Source organism: Oncorhynchus gorbuscha, linkage group LG13 (genome assembly GCF_021184085.1).
Source record: "Oncorhynchus gorbuscha isolate QuinsamMale2020 ecotype Even-year linkage group LG13, OgorEven_v1.0, whole genome shotgun sequence".
NCBI lineage: Eukaryota > Metazoa > Chordata > Actinopteri > Salmoniformes > Salmonidae > Oncorhynchus > Oncorhynchus gorbuscha.
The window spans coordinates 15,229,996-15,249,782 of NC_060185.1; the positions used below are offsets into that span (position 1 = coordinate 15,229,996).

Here is a 19,787-nt window from a genome sequence, read left to right on the forward strand (position 1 = left end):
GAACAGCGTTCCCCACATCCACGTCATGTTCCAAGATGGATGTGCGACTTGTAATGTCCTGAAACACACTGAGAAAACTGTTTATCAATAGGACAAGATCCTTAGTTTGATCATTATCCAAATGTTCCATTTGAGAGGGTAACTTCTTCAGCATCTCTGAATTACATAGGCGTTCACATTGCTTTAACGTATGGCGTAACTCCAACCAGTCCTCCTTATCCTCATCTAGGTCCCAGCCAGGCTTCAGCACCACCGCAGCCACACTGGAGACAGCGGGCTGGACCGGCTTACTTGAGGAGCTGTCGGGAGAATCACGCACATAATATGTTTTCAGCATGTTAACATGACACACACGGGAAGAACGCCTTCGATCTGGTGTCTTGATCACATAATTGGTGTCATTGAGTTTCTTTTCCACCAGATATGGTCCAGAAAAACGTGCTGACAGAGATGAGCCAGGGATTGGCAACAAAACTAAAACTTGATCCCCTGGTGCAAATGAACGGCCAACAGCCTTTTTGTCATAATGCAACTTCATGCGTTTTTGAGACGAGGAGGGAGACTTTTGGGCTAACGCACATGCGGCGTGCAGTCTCTCCCACATCTTACTGACATAATCAAACACATTTTTAGGGGCGCTACTGGGTGTAGGAGATAAGATATGCTCCTTCAAAACTTTCAGCGGACCCCGTGGGGTGTGTCCAAACACAAGGTCAGCAGGGCTGAACCCTAAGGACTCTTGTATCGTTTCCCTTATAGCAAATAGGACAAAGGGCACCCCCTCATCCCAATCAGTACTGGTATCCATACAATACTTGCATAGCATTGCCTTCAGTGTCTGATGCCAGCATTCTAGAGCCCCTTGACTCTCTGGATGATACAGACTGGAGACCTGATGGGAAATACACAATGTCTTTAACACATTTGAAAACAGTTTAGACATGAAGTTGGATCCCTGATCAGTTTGGATTACTTTAGGGAGTCCAAACTTAGAGAAGAACTTCACCAGTGCCTTCACCACAGTCTTAGCCGTTATAGTACGGAGAGGAATAGCCTCTGGGTATCGAGTAGCACTGCACATTATTGTTAGTAGGAACTGGTCACCTGACCTGGTTTTCGGCAATGGACCTACACAATCAATTATCACGGATCAAAAATCACAGATGAGCCCCCATTATGTTACGCACGCCTCTATGAAAAGGGAACGCGACACCCTGCTACAACTAAACTCTCCGTGAAGTGAAAAAGGTATGGACTGTAGGTGCGAGTAAGGATGACAACAGACAGAATGTGGTACCGTTTACAAGGACTTTATTCCTTTACACGGTAATATGGGGAAAAGGGGCTGGACAGAACCAAAGCAAAGAAAGTAAATCTCAAAGCCCCCCCTCTATCTTACCTGCCTACCCACTACTTACCTAATTTAGCACCACCTGGTGCCCTAACCAAAATACAGGGGGTGGTCCGCCCAGGTCTTACCTAGTGTGCCTAGACAGCGAATATGCTACGGGTATATGTATGCCCGCGGGCCTCTTGCCTAAGCACTCCCTAGGTGCCTTCCCCTTCCCCCCTGGGAACAAATGAAACAGAATATTAAACAATTTCACAAACTAAGAAACAAACAAAGGACATCAAATAAGCTCTATCTGAGCAACAAACTCACAAAACATACCAACTCTCAGCAATGAACTCCCAGCAAAATCTCTAGCAAATACTCTTTCCTACAAAATTCTCTCCTGAACAGAACACTGGCATTTATATATCTTCAGATGGAATGGGTAATTGGAGACAGCTGTCTTGACGAGGGGGCGGGGTCAGCTCTCCAATTAGCCATGGAGTCGACCAATCAGCTGCTTGAGGGATTTCAGGAAGCCATTTTCCTGAAATAAACACATGCAAATACACAAACTACAACACATAAACTGGGGAACGTAACATGTGTCATTGGCAAACTAAATGATGGTTTGGAGTCATGCCTGGCCGTGCAGTCATGAGTGAACAGGGAGTACAGGAGGGGACTGAGCATGCACCCCTGAGGGGCCCCCGTGTTGAGGATCAGCGTGGCGGATGTGTTGTTATCTACCCTTACCACCTGGGGGGTGGCCCTTCAGGAAGTCCAGGATCCAGTTGCAGAGGGAGATGTTTAGTCCCAGGGTCCTTAGACTTCATGGTCGAATTGCTGCAAAGAAACCACCACTAAAGGACACCAATAAGAAGAACAGACTTGCTTGGTACACGAAACATGAGCAATGTACATTAGACCTGTGGAAAACTGTCCTTTGGTCTGACGAGTCCAAATGTGAGTTTTTTGGTTCCGTGTCTTTGTGATACACAGGTGAGTAAGTGATTTCCGTAAGTGTGGTTCCCACTGTGAAGCATGGAGGAAGAGTTATCCGTGCTTTAATTAGATTAAACGCATATATATCAGCATTCTGCAGCGATACGCCATACCATCTGGTTTGCACTTAGTGGGACTATAATTTGTTTTTCAACAAGACAATGACCCAACACACCTCCAGGCTATGTAAGGTCTATTTGACTAAGAAGGAGAGTGATGGAGTGCTGCATCAGATGACCTGGCCTCCACAATCACCTGACCTCAACCCAATTCAGATGGTTTGGGATGAGTTGGACTGTATTTTTTTTGGTTACTACATGATTCCATATGTTTTATTTCATAGTTTTGATGTCTTCACTATTATTCTACAATGTTGGAAATAGTCAAAGTTAAGAAAAACCCTTGTGTCTCCAAACCTTTGACTTGTACTGTACACTACCATTCAAAAGTTTGGGGTCACTTAGAAATGTCCTTGTTTTTGAAAGAAAAGCAAAAAATGTGTCTATTAATATAACAACAAATTGATAAGAAATACAGTGTAGACATTGTTAATGTTGTAAATGACTATTGTAGCTGGAAACGGCTGATTTTGAGTAGAATATCTACATAGGCGTACAGAGGCCCATTATCACCAACCATCACTCCTGTGTTCCAATGGCACGTTGTGTTAGCTAATCCAAGTTTATAATTTTAAAAGGCTATTTGATCATTAGAAAACCCTTTTGCAATTATGTTAGCACAGCTGAAAAGTGTTGTGCTTATTAAAGAAGCAATACAACTGGCCTTTAGACTAGTTGAGTATCTGGAGCATCAGCATTTGTGGGTTCGATTACAGGCTCAAAATGGCCAGAAACAAAGATCTTTCTTCTGAAACTCTTCAGTCTATTCTTGTTCTGAGAGATTAAGGCTATTCCATGCGAGAAATTGCCAAGAAACTGAATATCTTGTATAATTCTGAACAGAACAGCGCAAACTGGCGCTAACCAGAATAGAATGAGTTTGAAACAGACACCTCACAAGTCCTCAACTGGCAGCTTAATTAAAATAGTACCCGCAAAACACCAGTCTCAACGTCAACAGTGAAAACGACACCGGGATGCTGGCCTTCTTGGCAGAGTTCCTCTGTCCAGTGTCTGTGTTCTTCTGTCCATCTTAATCTTTTATTTTTTATTGGCCAGTCTGAAATATGGCTTTTTCTTTGCAACTCTTCCTAGAAGGCCAGCATCCCGGAGTGGCCTCTTCACTGTTGACGTTGAGACTGGTGTTTTGCATTAAGATTAAGATTTCCCTTCACTGGAACTAAGAGGCCTGAACCATGAAAAACATCCCCAGACCATTATTCCTCCTCCATCAAACTTTACAGTTGACACTATGCATTGGGGCAGATAGCGTTCTCCTGACATCCGCCAAACCAAGATTCATCCGTCGGACTGCCTGAGGGTGAGGCGTGATTCATCACTCCAGAGAACGCGTTTCCACTGCTCCAGAGTCCAATGGTCCCGTTCTGTGGGCTTGTGTGTCCTACCACTTCGCGACTGAGCCGTTGTAGCTCCTAGACGTTTCCACTTCACAATAACTGCACTTACAGTTGACCGGGGCAGCTCTAGCAGGGCAGAAATGTGACCAACTGACTTGTTGGAAAGGTGGCATCCTATGATGGTGCCATGTTGAAAGCCACTGAGCTCTTCATTAAGGCAAATCTACTGCCAATGTTTGTCTGTGGAGATTGCATGTGCTTGCGTGTGCTTGATTTAACACACCTGTCAGGCGGTGGCTGAAATAACCAAATCCACTCATTTGAAGGGGTGTCCACCTACCTTTGTGTCTATATAGTGTACATACTATATATCCTCTTTCTCTCTTCCTGTTCTTCTGTGTCTACTTCCTTCATTTACACTCTTATTCATCGTTCCCTCTCCTTCCTCCTCTCATTTCTCACCCTCCTCCGACACAGTGTCTCGTTAGTGGTTAGAGTGGGGGGTTGTAATGTCTGCTAATTGGTGAAACAATTAGATGTCTCCACTTAGGTGTTTCACACAACCAGACAACTGGGACCAGACAGTGTGTTAACCATATGTGTAATGAAGAGTTAGAACCGACACTATTCAACCTGCTGTAGACTGCTGAACAAAAAATCAGGACACTATCTGCATTTGTTTATGCACTTTGCAGTGTGTTCGTTGTGACACAGACTAATCTGGAGGCGTGATAAACGCACACCTGCGAAGTAGAACACTGGAGAAATTAAAGGAGAGTCGCACACTCTAGGAGCTCAGATGCTGTTGAATAACCTAGTATCCAACGTTTCGACAGACAAGCTGTCTTCATCAGGGTATAATACCCAGATGAAGACAGTTGGATATTACGTTATTCAATTATTGCGTCTGAGCTCCTAGTGTGTGTGGCTTTTCTTTTCTTTGTAACACAGGCACTATGTTCTGTCTACACACACACACACACACACACACACACACACACACACACACACACACACACACACACACACACACACACACACACACACACACACACACACACACACACACACACACACACACACACACAGAGACCGACACAGGTGTTAACTCAGCATGAGAGCTCTCCCCCTCCTGCTGTGTTTTAGAGCCATATGCATACATACATTAAGACCGAGACAGGCCTTATATACACACACACCCCTCCCTACAGGTCATAGCTGTGTGTCCAATGTTAAGGGGTTTCTTTGTATGCATCTATTCACATGTCAACGTTTACAATTGTACATTCACCCCAGAGTGTGTTGAATGCCAGTGTCTGTGTGTTGCGTTCATCCGAGTGTGTGTTATTGAGACCGACAATGTGTAATGATCACCATCTGTGCACATCCTGCTAAGTAACTACCCACTCTCTACCTACTGGTGTCTCTCTCGTGTCTCTCTCGCTCTCTCAAGGCGTCAACATACATAGGTTGGGTTTGCACCTAGCAGAACTCGTCTAGGCGAAGTGAACATCTGTGCTCTCATACTCTCTTAAAATATGTTCCCCTGAAAAACAAGAAGAAAAGGGTACTAATACTGTGTGTCCCTCCTTGAGACGCCGTACCAACAACATAACCAGGAGCACTTCCTCAAAATAGTCCGATTCTATCTAAGATAAATCAAGGAATATGTCATTAATGGTTGACTGTTTTTGCTGGGGAGGTCTTAATCGCAAAATTTTACATCTTAAGATGTTTGGTGCTGTATTTTTCAAGTGTAAAAATGTGTCTTCTCTCATTAAATGACAACCATCACTTAATTGAAGAATCCCTACTGGTGACCAATGATCGACGAAAGGGCGTGGACTTCCGGAAAAAACAGCCATGGAAAAAACTTGCCCGGAGACCAAAACAAACAAAAATTGTCAAACTATATGCACAAACTGTTTCAGATGGGAAGCATGCAGGCACCTTAAGAATCTCTCTTGTCCTGTGTCTGTAGGCTACCCAGGAGGTTACCCTACTGCTGCTCCCACCTACACACCTAACCTCTACCAAACGGGTAGTCCAGGGTACCCACCGGGTAAGAACACACACACACCCAACCTCTACCAAACGGGTAGTCCAGGGTACCCACCGGGTAAGAACACACACACACCCAACCTCTACCAAACAGGTAGTCCAGGGTACCCACCGGGTAAGAACACACACACACACCCAACCTCTACCAAACGGGTAGTCCAGGGTACCCACCGGGTAAGAACACGCACACTCACCCGACCTCTACCAAACAGGTAGTCCAGGGCACCCACCGGGTAAGAACACACACCCAACCTCTTGGAGGTAGTTGCTACTGTAGCTATCAGCTAGATCTAGGAGGTAGTTACTACTGTAGCTATCAGCTAGCTCTAGGAGGTAGTTACTACTGTAGCTGTCAGCTAGCTCTAGGAGGTAGCTACTACTGTAGCTATCAGCTAGCTCTAGGAGGTAGTTACTACTGTAGCTATCAGCTAACTCTAGGAGGTAGTTACTACTGTAGCTATCAGCTAACTCTAGGAGGTAGTTACTACTGTAGCTATTCAACAACAAAAAAATATATGTATATATTTTACCTTTATTTAACTAGGCAAGTCAGTTAAGAACAAATTATTTTTTTCAATGACGGCCTAGAAACTGGGTTAACTGCTTGTTCAGGGGCAGAACGACAGATTTGAACCTTGTCAGCTCGGGGATTTGAACATGAAACCTTTCAGTTACTAGTCCTACGCTCTAACCACTAGGCTACCCTGCCGCCCCTATCAGCTAGCTCTAGGTAGTTACTACTGTAGCTGTCAGCTAGCTCTAGGAGGTAGTTACTACTGTAGCTGTCAGCTAGCTCTAGGAGGTAGTTACTACTGTAGCTGTCAGCTAGCTCTAGGAGGTAGTTACTACTAGCTGTCAGCTCAGCTCTAGGAGGTCAGCTAGCTCTAGGAGGTAGTTACTACTGTAGCTGTCAGCTAGCTCTAGGAGGTAGTTACTACTGTAGCTATCAGCTAGCTCTAGGAGGTAGTTACTACTGTAGCTGTCAGCTAGCTCTAGGAGTTAGTTACTACTGTAGCTGTCAGCTAGCTCTAGGAGTTAGTTACTACTGTAGCTGTCAGCTAGCTCTAGGAGGTAGAGAAGTTACTGCTGTAGCTATCAGCTAGCTCTAGGAGGTAGTTACTACTGTAGCTGTCAGCTAGCTCTAGGATGTAGAGAAGTTACTGCTGTAGCTGTCAGCTAGCTCTAGGAGGTAGTTACTACTGTAGATGTCAGCTAGCTCTAGGAGGTAGTTACTACTGTAGATGTCAGCTAGCTCTAGGAGGTAGTTACTACTGTAGATGTCAGCTAGCTCTAGGAGGTAGTTACTACTGTAGATGTCAGCTAGCTCTAGGAGGTAGAGGAGTTACTACTGTAGCTATCAGCTAGCTCTAGGAGGTAGTTACTACTGTAGATGTCAGCTAGCTCTAGGAGGTAGTTACTACTGTAGCTGTCAGCTAGCTCTAGGAGGTAGTTACTACTGTAGATGTCAGCTAGCTCTAGGAGGTAGTTACTACTGTAGATGTCAGCTAGCTCTAGGAGGTAGTTACTACTGTAGCTGTCAGCTAGCTCTAGGAGGTTGTTACTACTGTAGCTGTCAGCTAGCTCTAGGAGGTAGTTACTACTGTAGCTGTCAGCTAGCTCTAGGAGGTAGTTACTACTGTAGCTGTCAGCTAGCTCTAGGAGGTAGAGGAGTTACTACTGTAGCTGTCAGCTAGCTCTAGGAGGTAGTTACTACTGTAGCTGTCAGCTAGCTCTAGGAGGTAGTTACTACTGTAGCTATCAGCTAGCTCTAGGAGGTAGTTACTACTGTAGCTATCAGCTAGCTCTAGGAGGTAGTTACTACTGTAGATGTCAGCTAGCTCTAGGAGGTAGTTACTACTGTAGCTATCAGCTAGCTCTAGGAGGTGAGGAGGAGTTACTACTGTAGCTGTCAGCTAGCTCTAGGAGGTAGTTACTACTGTAGCTATCAGCTAGCTCTAGGAGGTAGAGGAGTTACTACTGTAGCTGTCAGCTAGCTCTAGGAGGTAGTTACTACTGTAGCTATCAGCTAACTCTAGGAGGTAGTTACTACTGTAGATGTCAGCTAGCTCTAGGAGGTAGTTACTACTGTAGCTATCAGCTAGCTCTAGGAGGTAGAGGAGTTACTACTGTAGATGTCAGCTAGCTCTAGGAGGTAGTTACTACTGTAGCTATCAGCTAGCTCTAGGAGGTAGAGGAGTTACTACTGTAGCTGTCAGCTAGCTCTAGGAGGTAGTTACTACTGTAGCTGTCAGCTAGCTCTAGGAGGTAGTTACTACTGTAGCTGTCAGCTAGCTCTAGGAGGTAGTTACTACTGTAGCTATCAGCTAGCTCTAGGAGGTAGAGGAGTTACTACTGTAGCTGTCAGCTACCTCTAGGAGGTAGTTACTACTGTAGCTATCAGCTACCTCTAGGAGGTAGTTACTACTGTAGCTATCAGCTACCTCTAGGAGGTAGTTACTACTGTAGCTATCAGCTAGCTCTAGGAGGTAGTTACTACTGTAGATGTCAGCTAGCTCTAGGAGGTAGAGGAGTTACTACTGTAGCTGTCAGCTAGCTCTAGGAGGTAGTTACTACTGTAGCTATCAGCTAGCTCTAGGAGGTAGTTACTACTGTAGCTATCAGCTAGCTCTAGGAGGTAGTTACTACTGTAGCTATCAGCTAGCTCTAGGAGGCTCTAGGAGAGGAGTTACTACTGTAGCTGTCAGCTAGCTCTAGGAGGTAGTTACTACTGTAGCTATCAGCTAGCTCTAGGAGGTAGTTACTACTGTAGCTATCAGCTAGCTCTAGGAGGTAGTTACTACTGTAGCTATCAGCTAGCTCTAGGAGGTAGAGGAGTTACTACTGTAGCTGTCAGCTAGCTCTAGGAGGTAGTTACTACTGTCAGCTATCTAGGAGGTAGTTACTACTGTAGTTAGCTACCTCTAGGAGGTAGAGGAGTTACTACTGTAGCTGTCAGCTAGCTCTAGGATGTAGAGGAGTTACTACTGTAGCTGTCAGCTAGCTCTAGGAGGTAGTTACTACTGTAGCTATCAGCTAGCTCTAGGAGGTAGAGGAGTTTCTACTGTAGCTATCAGCTAGCCCTAGGAGGTAGTTACTAGGGTTTGTCCCCCTGTCTGTGATCACAGCAGATGGGCTAGCAGTGGTCCTCATGCTCCACACACTGTGTTAGTGGAACAGCAGACCCACTAGACTAGGACATCAATGTGTATTTTTTTATTTGACTAGGCAAGTCAAATTCTTATTTTCAATGACGGCCTAGGAACAGTGGGTTAACTGCCTGTTCAGAACGACAGATGTGTACCTTGTCAGCTCGGGGGTTTGAACTTACAACCTTCCGGTTACTAGTCCAACACTAGTAACCACTAGGCTACACCTTGTCTCATCTCCACCTTCCGGCCCTAGTGATTCTCTGGTGGGTTACTTGAGGACTACATGTTTTCTTCTACAGCACTAGACTTCAACGTTCTGAATAGCCGACCCCCCTCAAGTCATATTTAGAGGGCATCATCTTGATTAATATATTGTCCACATAATATTCATTCACCCATGGCCTTCAGACTGGACACAATAACACAGACTGATATCGGCTGATGCTTGTGTAATTGCCATTCAGAGCTGGCTGATGGTGATGCACGGTGGAGCTCCTCGCTCTCTTTGTTCCTGTGTCCTTGGCTTTGTGTTCTATAATCGTCTGAGCAGCGCAGCATGATCTTCAGCTGCCCCCTGGTGGTTCCAACAGATTACTACACAAAGTACTACACAAGTCAGCTGCCCCCTGATGGTTCTAACAGATTACTACACAAGGTACTACTCGTGTTCTACAAAAATGCATAGAGCAGGGGTCCCCCAACAGGTCAATCGGGAACCACCAGTAGCTCCCTTCCCACATATGAGTAGCTCACCAAACAATTCTGAAAGTACATGCAATTTGTTATGATTTCCCCCCCAAACTGTCAATCAAATCTCACAAGTATCAGACAATGCAAGCTTCCAGCTTTTATCTAATCAACACAACATTGACTTTTTCCCACCCCCGGTTAGCCGCTATTTGCTTTAACAAAAAGCTTAACTCAAAATCTGCCAATACATTTCCATAAATATTGCCCCTGTCTGTCTGGGATGCACACGTTTGTCTATCAGTCTGTCAAATCAAATCAAATCAAATTTTATTTGTCACATACACATGGTTAGCAGATGTTAAATGCGAGTGTAGCGAAATGCTTGTGCTTCTAGTTCCGACAATGCAGTGATAACCAACAAGTAATCTAACTAACAATTCCAAAACTACTGTCTTATACACAGTGTAAGGGGATAAGGAACATGTACATAAGGATATATGAATGAGTGATGGTACAGAGCAGCATACAGTAGATGGTATCGAGTACAGTATATACATATGAGATGAGTGTGTAGACAAAGTAAACAAAGTGGCATAGTTAAAGTGGCTAGTGATACATGTGTTACATACGGATGCAGTCGATGATGTAGAGTACAGTATATACATATGCATATGAGATGAATAATGTAGGGTAAGTAACATTATATAAGGTAGCATTGTTTAAAGTGGCTAGTGATATATTTACATCATTTCCCATCAATTCCCATTATTAAAATGGCTGGAGTTGGGTCAGTGTCAATGACAGTGTGTTGGCAGCAGCCACTCAATGTTAGTGGTGGCTGTTTAACAGTCTGATGGCCTTGAGATAGAAGCTGTTTTTCAGTCTCTCGGTCCCAGCTTTGATGCACCTGTACTGACCTCGCCTTCTGGATGATAGCGGGGTGAACAGGCAGTGGTTGGGTGGTTGATGTCCTTGATGATCTTTATGGCCTTCCTGTAACAACGGGTGGTGTAGGTGTCCTGGAGGGCAGGTAGTTTGCCCCGGTGATGCGTTGTGCAGTCCTCACTACCCTCTGGAGAGCCTTACGGTTGAGGGCGGAGCAGTTGCCGTACCAGGCGGTGATACAGCCCGCCAGGATGCTCTCGATTGTGCATCTGTAGAAGTTTGTGAGTGCTTTTGGTGACAAGCCGAATTTCTTCAGCCTCCTGATGTCTGTAGCCAGTTGATGTAGGTTGACAGAAATTCTTTCCCCTTCTCAATGAAATGTTAACTGCAAAGTAGGCTTACCTGGCAGAATTATATAATAAGTACACTGAACAAAAATGTAAACGCAACGTGCAACAATTACAAAGATTTACAGTTCATATAAGGATATCAGTCAATTGAAATAAATTCATTAGCCACTAACCTATGGATTTCACATGACTGGGAATACAGATATGCATCTGTTGGTCACAGATACCTTATAAAAAGATAGGGATTGTGGCCTGGGGAATGTTGTCCCACTCTTCAATGGCTGTGCGAAGTTGCTTGATATTGACGGGAACTGGAACACGCTGTCGTACACATCAATTCGGAGCGTCCCAAACATGCTCAATGGGTGACATGTCTGGTGACTATGCAGGCCATGGAAAACCTGGGACATTTTCAGTTTCCTGGAATTGTGTACAGATATTTGCGACATGGGGCCATGCATTATCATGGTGAAACATGAGGTGATGACGGCGGATGAATGGCACAACAATGGGTCTCGGGATCTCGTCACAGTATCTCTGTGCATTCAAATTGCCATCAATAAAATGCAATTGTGTTCGTAGCTTATGCCTGCCCATACCATAATTCCCACGCCACTATGGGGCACTCTGTTCACAACGTTGACATCAGCAAACCGCTCGCCCACACACGATGCCATTCACGTGGTCTGCGGTTTGAGGCCAGTTGGGGATACTGCCAAATTCTTTAAAACAACATTGGCAGCGGCTTATGGTAGAGAAATTAACCTTCAATTGTCTGGCAACAGCTCTCGTGGGCATTCCTGCAGTCAGCATGCCAATTGCACGCTCCCTCAACATGAGAAATCTGTGGCATTGTGTTGTGACAAAACTGCACATTTTAGTGGCCTTTAATTGTTCCCAGCACAAAGTGCTCCTGTGTAATGATCATGCTGTTTAATCAGCTTCTTGATATGCCACACCTGTCAGGTGGATGGAATATCTTGGCAAAGGAGAAATGCTCACTAACAGGGATGTAAACAAATTTGTGCACAAAAAGTTGAGAGAAATAAACCTTTTGTGCGTATGGAAAATTTCTGGAATCTTTTATTTCAGCTCACGAAACATGGGACCAGCACTTTACATGTTGCGTTTATATTTTGGTTCAGTGTTTATCATTTATCTATTATTTATTATTTGTAAACTTTGCCATGAAATGAGCAGCAACAGTACTGAACCATTGCTAGACCGGCACATTCCTCACTCGTTAGCTGAGCAATTAAAGGGCCAGATGCGAAATTAAAGGGAATTACACTCAAATCTAAACGTGTTTGTTTTATTTAAGCATTGACATGGACTCCAATTGCATATTTATCTTTTATAAACAATTGTAATTTTGAGAATGAAATATAAAATCGATCTAAAACCAGGAAATGTACAAATGAGAAAACAACATAATTTGGGAATATATAAAACTGATTTTATAGGACCCCTTAGAGTTGTTTATTAACCTTTATTTGAACAGGTATATTGACAGAAAACACTGCACTACTTCCTCTTGTACGCTAAGGACCCAGAAGAGAAGAGAATAATGTGCCTATTTGAAAGCTCGAATGAGCTCTCAACATATTTCATTATTTTAAAGTAGCTCTCATGCTAGAAAAGGTCGGAGACCCCTGGTATAGAGTAGTCAGCTATCCCCTGGTGGTTCTAGCAGAGTACTACACAAAGAGACCCTTTTCCAGCACACGACACACTGACGCCATGCACAGATGCGTGCGACTCATGGTGGCAGTAAGAAGCCATCGCCTTCTGCGCCCATTCAACAACAGCCTAAATTTATGCTCTATTACTTCAAAATCACTTTCTTGGGTTCTTGTACACTTACAATTATGGTTTGTTTTTGCTTCAAGATTATATTTGCTTGAAGATTATATTTGGTTGTGATCTTTTCAAAATAAGTGTTTTGGATGCAGCGGTTGTTAGCTAGAATGCTAACGTTCATTGATATAGGCTGTAGCAAAAGCTAGCCAAAGAGCAATATTACTGGTTGAAGTTGTTTTTAAGTATAATGCAGTTGATTTGCGATGATGACACAAACATTATATGAAGCAGGACATTCATACGAGCCTTAAAATCCAATTATAATCCAAAAGTAGTGAGAAATGCACTCAAACGCAGCTTGTAAATAGAGGCTTTTGTTGCTGCCTTCCAAGGTGTGCGCATCGGCCTCGTGCGGCACTGTAAAGAGGTCTATAGAGCAGTCCTAGGATAACCATAGGCACATCTCAATAACCCACTATATATAGCCTAATAGTTTAATGTATGTAGCATAAAGCAATATAAGTAGCTAATAAGATATTGTGTAATTCATGTGGTGGATCTAAATCATGTCAGTGGCTTCATTTCCTTTCCCTGTTCTAATCTGAAAACACTGGACAGGAGGAAGCAATATTTTAGATGCCTAATGCCTATACTCAGTGATGTAAAAATACAATAAAGTACTACTTTAAGTCGTTTTTGGAGTATCTGTACTTTACTATTTATATTTTTGCCAACTTTTACTTCACTACATTCCTAAAGAAAATAAAGTACTTTTTACTCCATACATTTTCCCTGAAAAGTACTTGTTACATTTTGACAGGAAAATGGTCCAATTCACACACTTAATCATGAGAACATCCCTGATCATCCCCATGCCTCTGATCTGGCAGACTCACTTGTGCTTCGTTTGTAAATTATGTCTGAGTGTTGGAATGTGCCCCCTGACTATCCGTCAATTAAACAAAGATATACATTGTGCCGTCTGCTTTGCTTAATATAAAGAATTTTAAATGGTTTATACGTTTATTTTTACTTTTGATACTTAAGTATATTTAAAACCAAAAACTTTTTGACTTTTACTCAAGTAGTATTTTACTGGGTGACTTTCACTAGGAGGAGACTAGTGATGAGGCTCTACAACTAGGAGGCTGTAGTGATGAGGCTTTACCACTAGGAGGAGACTGTAGTGATGAGACTCTACCACTAGGAGACTGTAGTGATGAGGCTCTACAACTAGGAGGCTGTAGTGATGAGGCTCTACCACTAGGAGACTGTAGTGATGAGGCTACACTACTAGGAGGAGACTGTAATGATGAGGCTACACCACTAGGAAGAGACTAGTAATGAGGCTCTACCACTAGGAGGTGACTGTAATGATGAGGCTACACCACTAGGAGGAGACTAGTAATGAGGCTCTACCACTAGGATGAGATGGTAGTGATGAGGCTTTACCACTAGGAGACTGTAGTGATGAGGCTCTACAACTAGGAGACTGTAGTGATAAGGCTCTACCACTAGGAGACTGTAGTGATGTGGCTTTACCACTAGGAGGAGACTGTAATGATGTGACTCTACCACTAGGAGACTGGTAATGATGAGACTCTACCATGAGGAGACTGTAATGATGAGGCTACACCACTAGGAGGAGACTGTAATGATGAGACTCTACCACTAGGAGGAGACTGTAATGATGAGGCTACACCACTAGGAGGAGACTGTAATGATGAGACTCTACCACTAGGAGGAGACTGTAGTGATGAGGCTCTACCACTAGGAGGAGACTGTAATGATGAGGCTCTACCACTAGGAGGAGACTGTAATGATGAGGCTGCACCACGTGGAGGAGACTGTAATGACAAGACTCTACCACTAGGAGGAGACTGTAATGACGAGACTCTACCACTAGGAGGAGACTGTAATGATAAGGCTTTACCACTAGGGGAGACTGTAATGATGAGGCTTTACCACTAGGAGCAGACTGGACGGGACTGTAATGATGAGGCTACACCACTAGGAGTAGACTGTAATGATGAGGCTACACCACTAGGAGGAGACTGTAATGATGAGGCTTTACCACTAGGAGGAGACTGTATTGATGAGGCTTTACCACTTGGATACTGTAATGATGAGGCTCTACCACTAGGGGAGACATTGACTAGTCATACTCTGACTGGATTGCATTCTATTGCCGTGTTAATTTTTGCACTATTTTTTAATTTTCTCTATTTGTAGTCATTTTGACTAAATTATCAAGTCTTATTCACATGTTTTGTCATTTGAATAATGATTTAGTCTAGTTATTGTCAAAATGACAAAAACAGTGGGCCAAAGTCACATCAGATTTGTATTGCCTCATTAAACTAAAGTAAACGTAAATCACTGACTTCCATGTGCACAAGCATGCATAGCCTTGTCCTAGCAACATATTTGAAGATAGGACTATTATCAGAATTTCTAATGTTATTCCTTATTCAACATGTCAGAGGCATGTTTGTTCTACATACCATATGTCTATCTGAACGTTCCAGAACGTTGCATCTGCTGAATGCAGGTTGTTAGCTAGCTAGCTAATGAGGTAACATGACTGAACAAGGCGTGTCCTGAACATATGGTTAATGGTCTGGTCTGCAAGTAGCCCGGTGTTAGAGCAGACCACGTAGAATGTATGCACACATGACTGTAAGTCGCTTTGGATAAAAGCGTCTGCTAAATGGCATATATAATATATATAATATGCTTCATGAATGGACGATAGGAAAGAAACAAAACATAGAGCCAGTGGGTCATTATGGGTCATTTCTGAAAAGCTCTCAATCTCTCCAAAACCTCTTGTCCAGTCCATTTACTAGTCTGATTTTGGTCACAGAGATGATTTTGTCACGTTTTAGTCAACTGAAATAATTTTAATTTAGTTTTTTTGGGGGGTGTCTATTTAGTCAGTTAAAGTCTCGTCAATTGCCACTAAAAATAGGTGTTTCGCAAATATTTGAGTCACTATTGTTGTTGATGAAATGAACACTGCTGAGGTACTACATTAGGACTGAGAGGAAGGATTTGTTACTCTTATACATGTCTTGGCCGCTGGATCATCTCTCTCTTCTCTCTCTCTGTGTGTGTGTGTGTGTGTGTGTGTGTGTGTGTGTGTGTGTGTGTGTGTGTGTGTGTGTGTGTGTGTGTGTGTGTGTGTGTGTGTGTGTGTGTGTGTGTGTGTGTGTGTGTGTGTGTGTGTGTGTGTGTGGTGTGTGTGTGTGTGTGTGTGTAGGATACACTACAGCGGGTACTCCGTATAAAGTGCCCCCACCCAGACGAACGGAGCCCCTCCGCCATACTCCCCTCTCCCAACCCCTACCAAACAGCCATGTACCCTATCAGAAGTGCCTACCCCAGCAGAACATGCAGAGTATGCAGAACCTGCAGAGCATGCAGAACTTGCAGAGCTTGTATGCACAGGTAAGCACACATACCCTTCACACAAACACACACACACACACACACCCTACTCCTACCCTCAGCAGCTTCTATACAAACACACACACACACACCTATATACAATCCTAACCTCAGCGTACACACACATCCTACTCCCTCACCGTCTACTACCCTCAGTAGGACCTTTATGTACTGATAAGCACACACACACCCTAACCTCTCTCTCTGTCTCCCTGTAGGCAGCAGCGTATTATGGCCAGCCAGTGTATGCTGCCCAGCCCTATGTAAATCAACACTCTACTCACATGCACACACACATCAACACACACAGACACACACTAACACAGACACACTCTAACCTCTGTCTCTGTGCCTGTAGGCGTATTACACCCAGCCTGTTTATGCTGCTCAGCCTCAGCCTCATGTAATCCACCACACCACAGTGGTTCAGCCAAACAGCATGCCCTCAGCCCTCTACCCCGCCCCGGTCCAAGCCCCTAGAAACAACGGAATGGCTGCCATGGGGATGGTTGCCGGGACCACCATGGCTATGAGTGCAGGTAGGACGGATGACTGAGGAAGCTGGTGTGGCTACATCATGTTGACGTCACGTGAACATTAAATATATTTTCATATTAAACACATTTTTTAAATGATTCTATTTAATTTCCTATGCAAAGTGGATTATTCTTATGTTAAAACGATTGTGTTTTTGGTGTAAGTTGTGTTAGTTTGGTCTGCGTCATATATAGGCCCTAATGTTACGGTCCAAACGATAGTGACAAAATGACATGTTACCCTGATGTGTCGTCCTGTAGGAACCCTGTTGACCACGCCTCAGCACGCTCAGCTGGGTGCTCACCAACACGTCACCATGCCACAGTACCGGTCCCAGGGCACACCTGGTTACAGCTATGTCCCTCCCCACTGGTAGACCCCGCCCCCCGAGAGGTAAGTCATCTCAGAATTACAAATGTCCACATTCCGCTCTCAATCAATCCAATGTCTTTAAACTCCTTCTCTGGGTCCCGTCTCTGTCGTTTCAGATCTGGAGTCCAACGTATGCAACTACTCCAGTCTTACACGGGCTTCTAATGGTCACCATGGCAACCTCACATCTGTCTGCAACAACAAAACTAAAGAGCAACGGACACTTGCTGCATTCTGTAGTGTTTTATAAAAGCTTCTTTTTTTATTTTTTTTACACAACGATTCTTTTCTTCTTCTTTGATTTGCCAATATGTCAATTTGTTACGTTGTTTTCTTTCTTTTGTTTGTTTTATTTATTTCATTTTTTAAAACTTTTTTTTTTACATCATTTCAATTTTTCCATTGTCATTGGAACTCCAGAGTGATTGACCAATCATGGGTGTCTGTTGCTTGTGGTCCGTGTTCTGTTGGTGTGGTCCAGATCCAATGGTGGGAATGTACTGGACACTTCCACCACCACCTTCATCATCACGCCATCATCATCATCAATTTATGCTGCCAAATTTTCCTAACGATTAGATGTCAGCGCAGGGTTTTGATTTCATTCTTTCTGTTTGTTTTAACCCTTTTCATTTTCCAACAAAGCACTGTCTTGGAACCTCTTTTCTCTCTGTTCACAATCTCTGTTCCACTTCTTCTTCTCATCTTCAGTTCATCTTCCACTTCTGATAACAAGGGTTGTCTTCCAGCTGCTAGCTGTTTCATAGATAGATCTGTAAAGTCTAGATCCGCTGTCTGACTAGATCTGTAACGTCTAGGTCCACTGTCTGACTAGATCTGTAACATCTAGATCCACTGTCTGACTAGATCCGCTATCTGACTAGATCTGTAACGTCGAGATCCACTGTCTGACTAGATCCGCTGTCTGACTAGATCCGCTATCTGACTAGATCTGTAACATCTAGATCCGCTATCTGACTAGATCTGTAACGTCTAGATCCACTGTCTGACTAGATCTGCAACGTCTAGATCCACTGTCTGACTAGATCCGCTATCTGACTAGATCTGTAACGTCTAGATCCACTGTCTGACTAGATCTGTAACGACTAGATCTGCTGTGTGGCTGTAAAGACGTGGTGTGCACCATCACACGGTCACAATACTTACCAGTTACTGAATTCATCTCAATATAGAGGCCATTTGTCATTTAGCTTAAACTGATCAATTATCAAATGTTAATATATTTATATAGCTGTGTGTACAGGATGTGTTCATGCACACAGTCACCTACATACATACATACATACATACATACATACATACATACATACATACATACATACATACATACATACATACATACATACATACATACATACATACATACATACATACATACATACATACATACATACATACATACATACATACCCATAAATACACACAAAGTCATACTTAAAGCAGGATCACTTAATGTCAATCAAATAATCGTACATGGATTCAAACGTGTTCCAACACACTTAAACACACACACACACACACACACACACACACAGTACACAGACCACCACACGGACTGACACACACACACACGTGGCACAGGAGGGTCACACACACAGTGGAGGGTCAGGACTGATTGCTTATTGACGGGCAGGAGGAGGGTCAGGAGGGGAGTGGAGGGTCAGGAGGGGGAGTGGAGGGTCAGGAGGGAGTGGTGGGTCAGGGGGGAGTGGAGGGTCATGAGGGGAGTGGAGGGTCAGGAGGGGGAGTGGTGGGTCAGGGGGGGAGTGGAGGGTCATGAGGGAGAGTGGTGGGTCAGGGGGAGAGTGGTGGGTCAGGAGGGAGTGGAGGGTCAGGAGGGAGAGTGGTGGGTCAGGAGGGGAGTGGTGGGTCAGGAGGGGAGTGGTGGGTCAGGAGGGGAGTGGTGGGTCAGGAGGGAGAGTGGTGGGTCAGGAGGGGAGTGGTGGGTCAGGAGGGGGAGTGGTGGGTCAGGAGGGAGTGGTGGGTCAGGAGGGAGAGTGGTGGGTCAGGAGGGGGAGTGGAGGGTCAGGAGGGAGAGTGGTGGGTCAGGAGGGAGTGGAGGGTCAGGAGGGGAGTGGAGGGTCAGGAGGGAGTGGTGGGTCAGGAGGGGAGTGGAGGAGGAGTGGTGGGTCAGGAGGGAGAGTGGTGGGTCAGGAGGGGAGTGAAGGGTCAGGAGGGGGAGTGGTGGGTCAGGGGGAGTGGATGGTCAGGAGGAGAGAGGAGGGTCAGGAGGGAGTGGAGGGTCAGGAGGGGGAGTGGAGGGTCAGGAGGGAGAGAGGAGGGTCAGGAGGGAGAGAGGTGGGTCAGGAGGGGGAGTGGAGGGTCAGGGAGGGTCAGGAGGGAGAGAGGTGGGTCAGGAGGGGGAGTGGAGGGTCAGGAGGAGAGAGGTGGGTCAGGAGGGGGATTGGAGGGTCAGGAGGGAGAGGAGGGTCAGTAGGGGAGAGGAGGGTCAGGAGGGAGAGAGGAGGGTCATGAGGGGGAGTGGAGGGTCAGGAGGGGAGAGGTGGGTCAGGGGGAGAGGTGGGTCAGGGGGAGAGAGAGGAGGGTCAGGGAGGGGGAACAGCAGGGAACAGTGTATACCATGTTTCAGGGTTTTAATAGATAAGTATGAATCACAGTTAGGATCTGTGAGGCACGGGTCATTACAAAGCATTTAC

At 44.6% G+C, this 19,787-nt stretch overlaps 1 protein-coding gene across 1 annotated transcript in view; it reads left to right on the forward strand.

Annotated features, from left to right (window-relative positions):
- Positions 1-18,509, forward strand: part of LOC123992534 (protein FAM168A-like) — a 60,278-nt gene extending 41,769 nt beyond the window's left edge. The window contains 7 exon segments of the mRNA XM_046293739.1: positions 5,797-5,877; positions 16,013-16,048; positions 16,051-16,077; positions 16,080-16,150; positions 16,559-16,739; positions 16,998-17,130; positions 17,226-18,509. Coding sequence (XP_046149695.1) covers positions 5,797-5,877; positions 16,013-16,048; positions 16,051-16,077; positions 16,080-16,150; positions 16,559-16,739; positions 16,998-17,113 — 512 coding nt within the window. The 3' untranslated portion in view covers positions 17,114-17,130; positions 17,226-18,509.
- Positions 18,510-19,787: the final 1,278 nt, after the last annotated feature.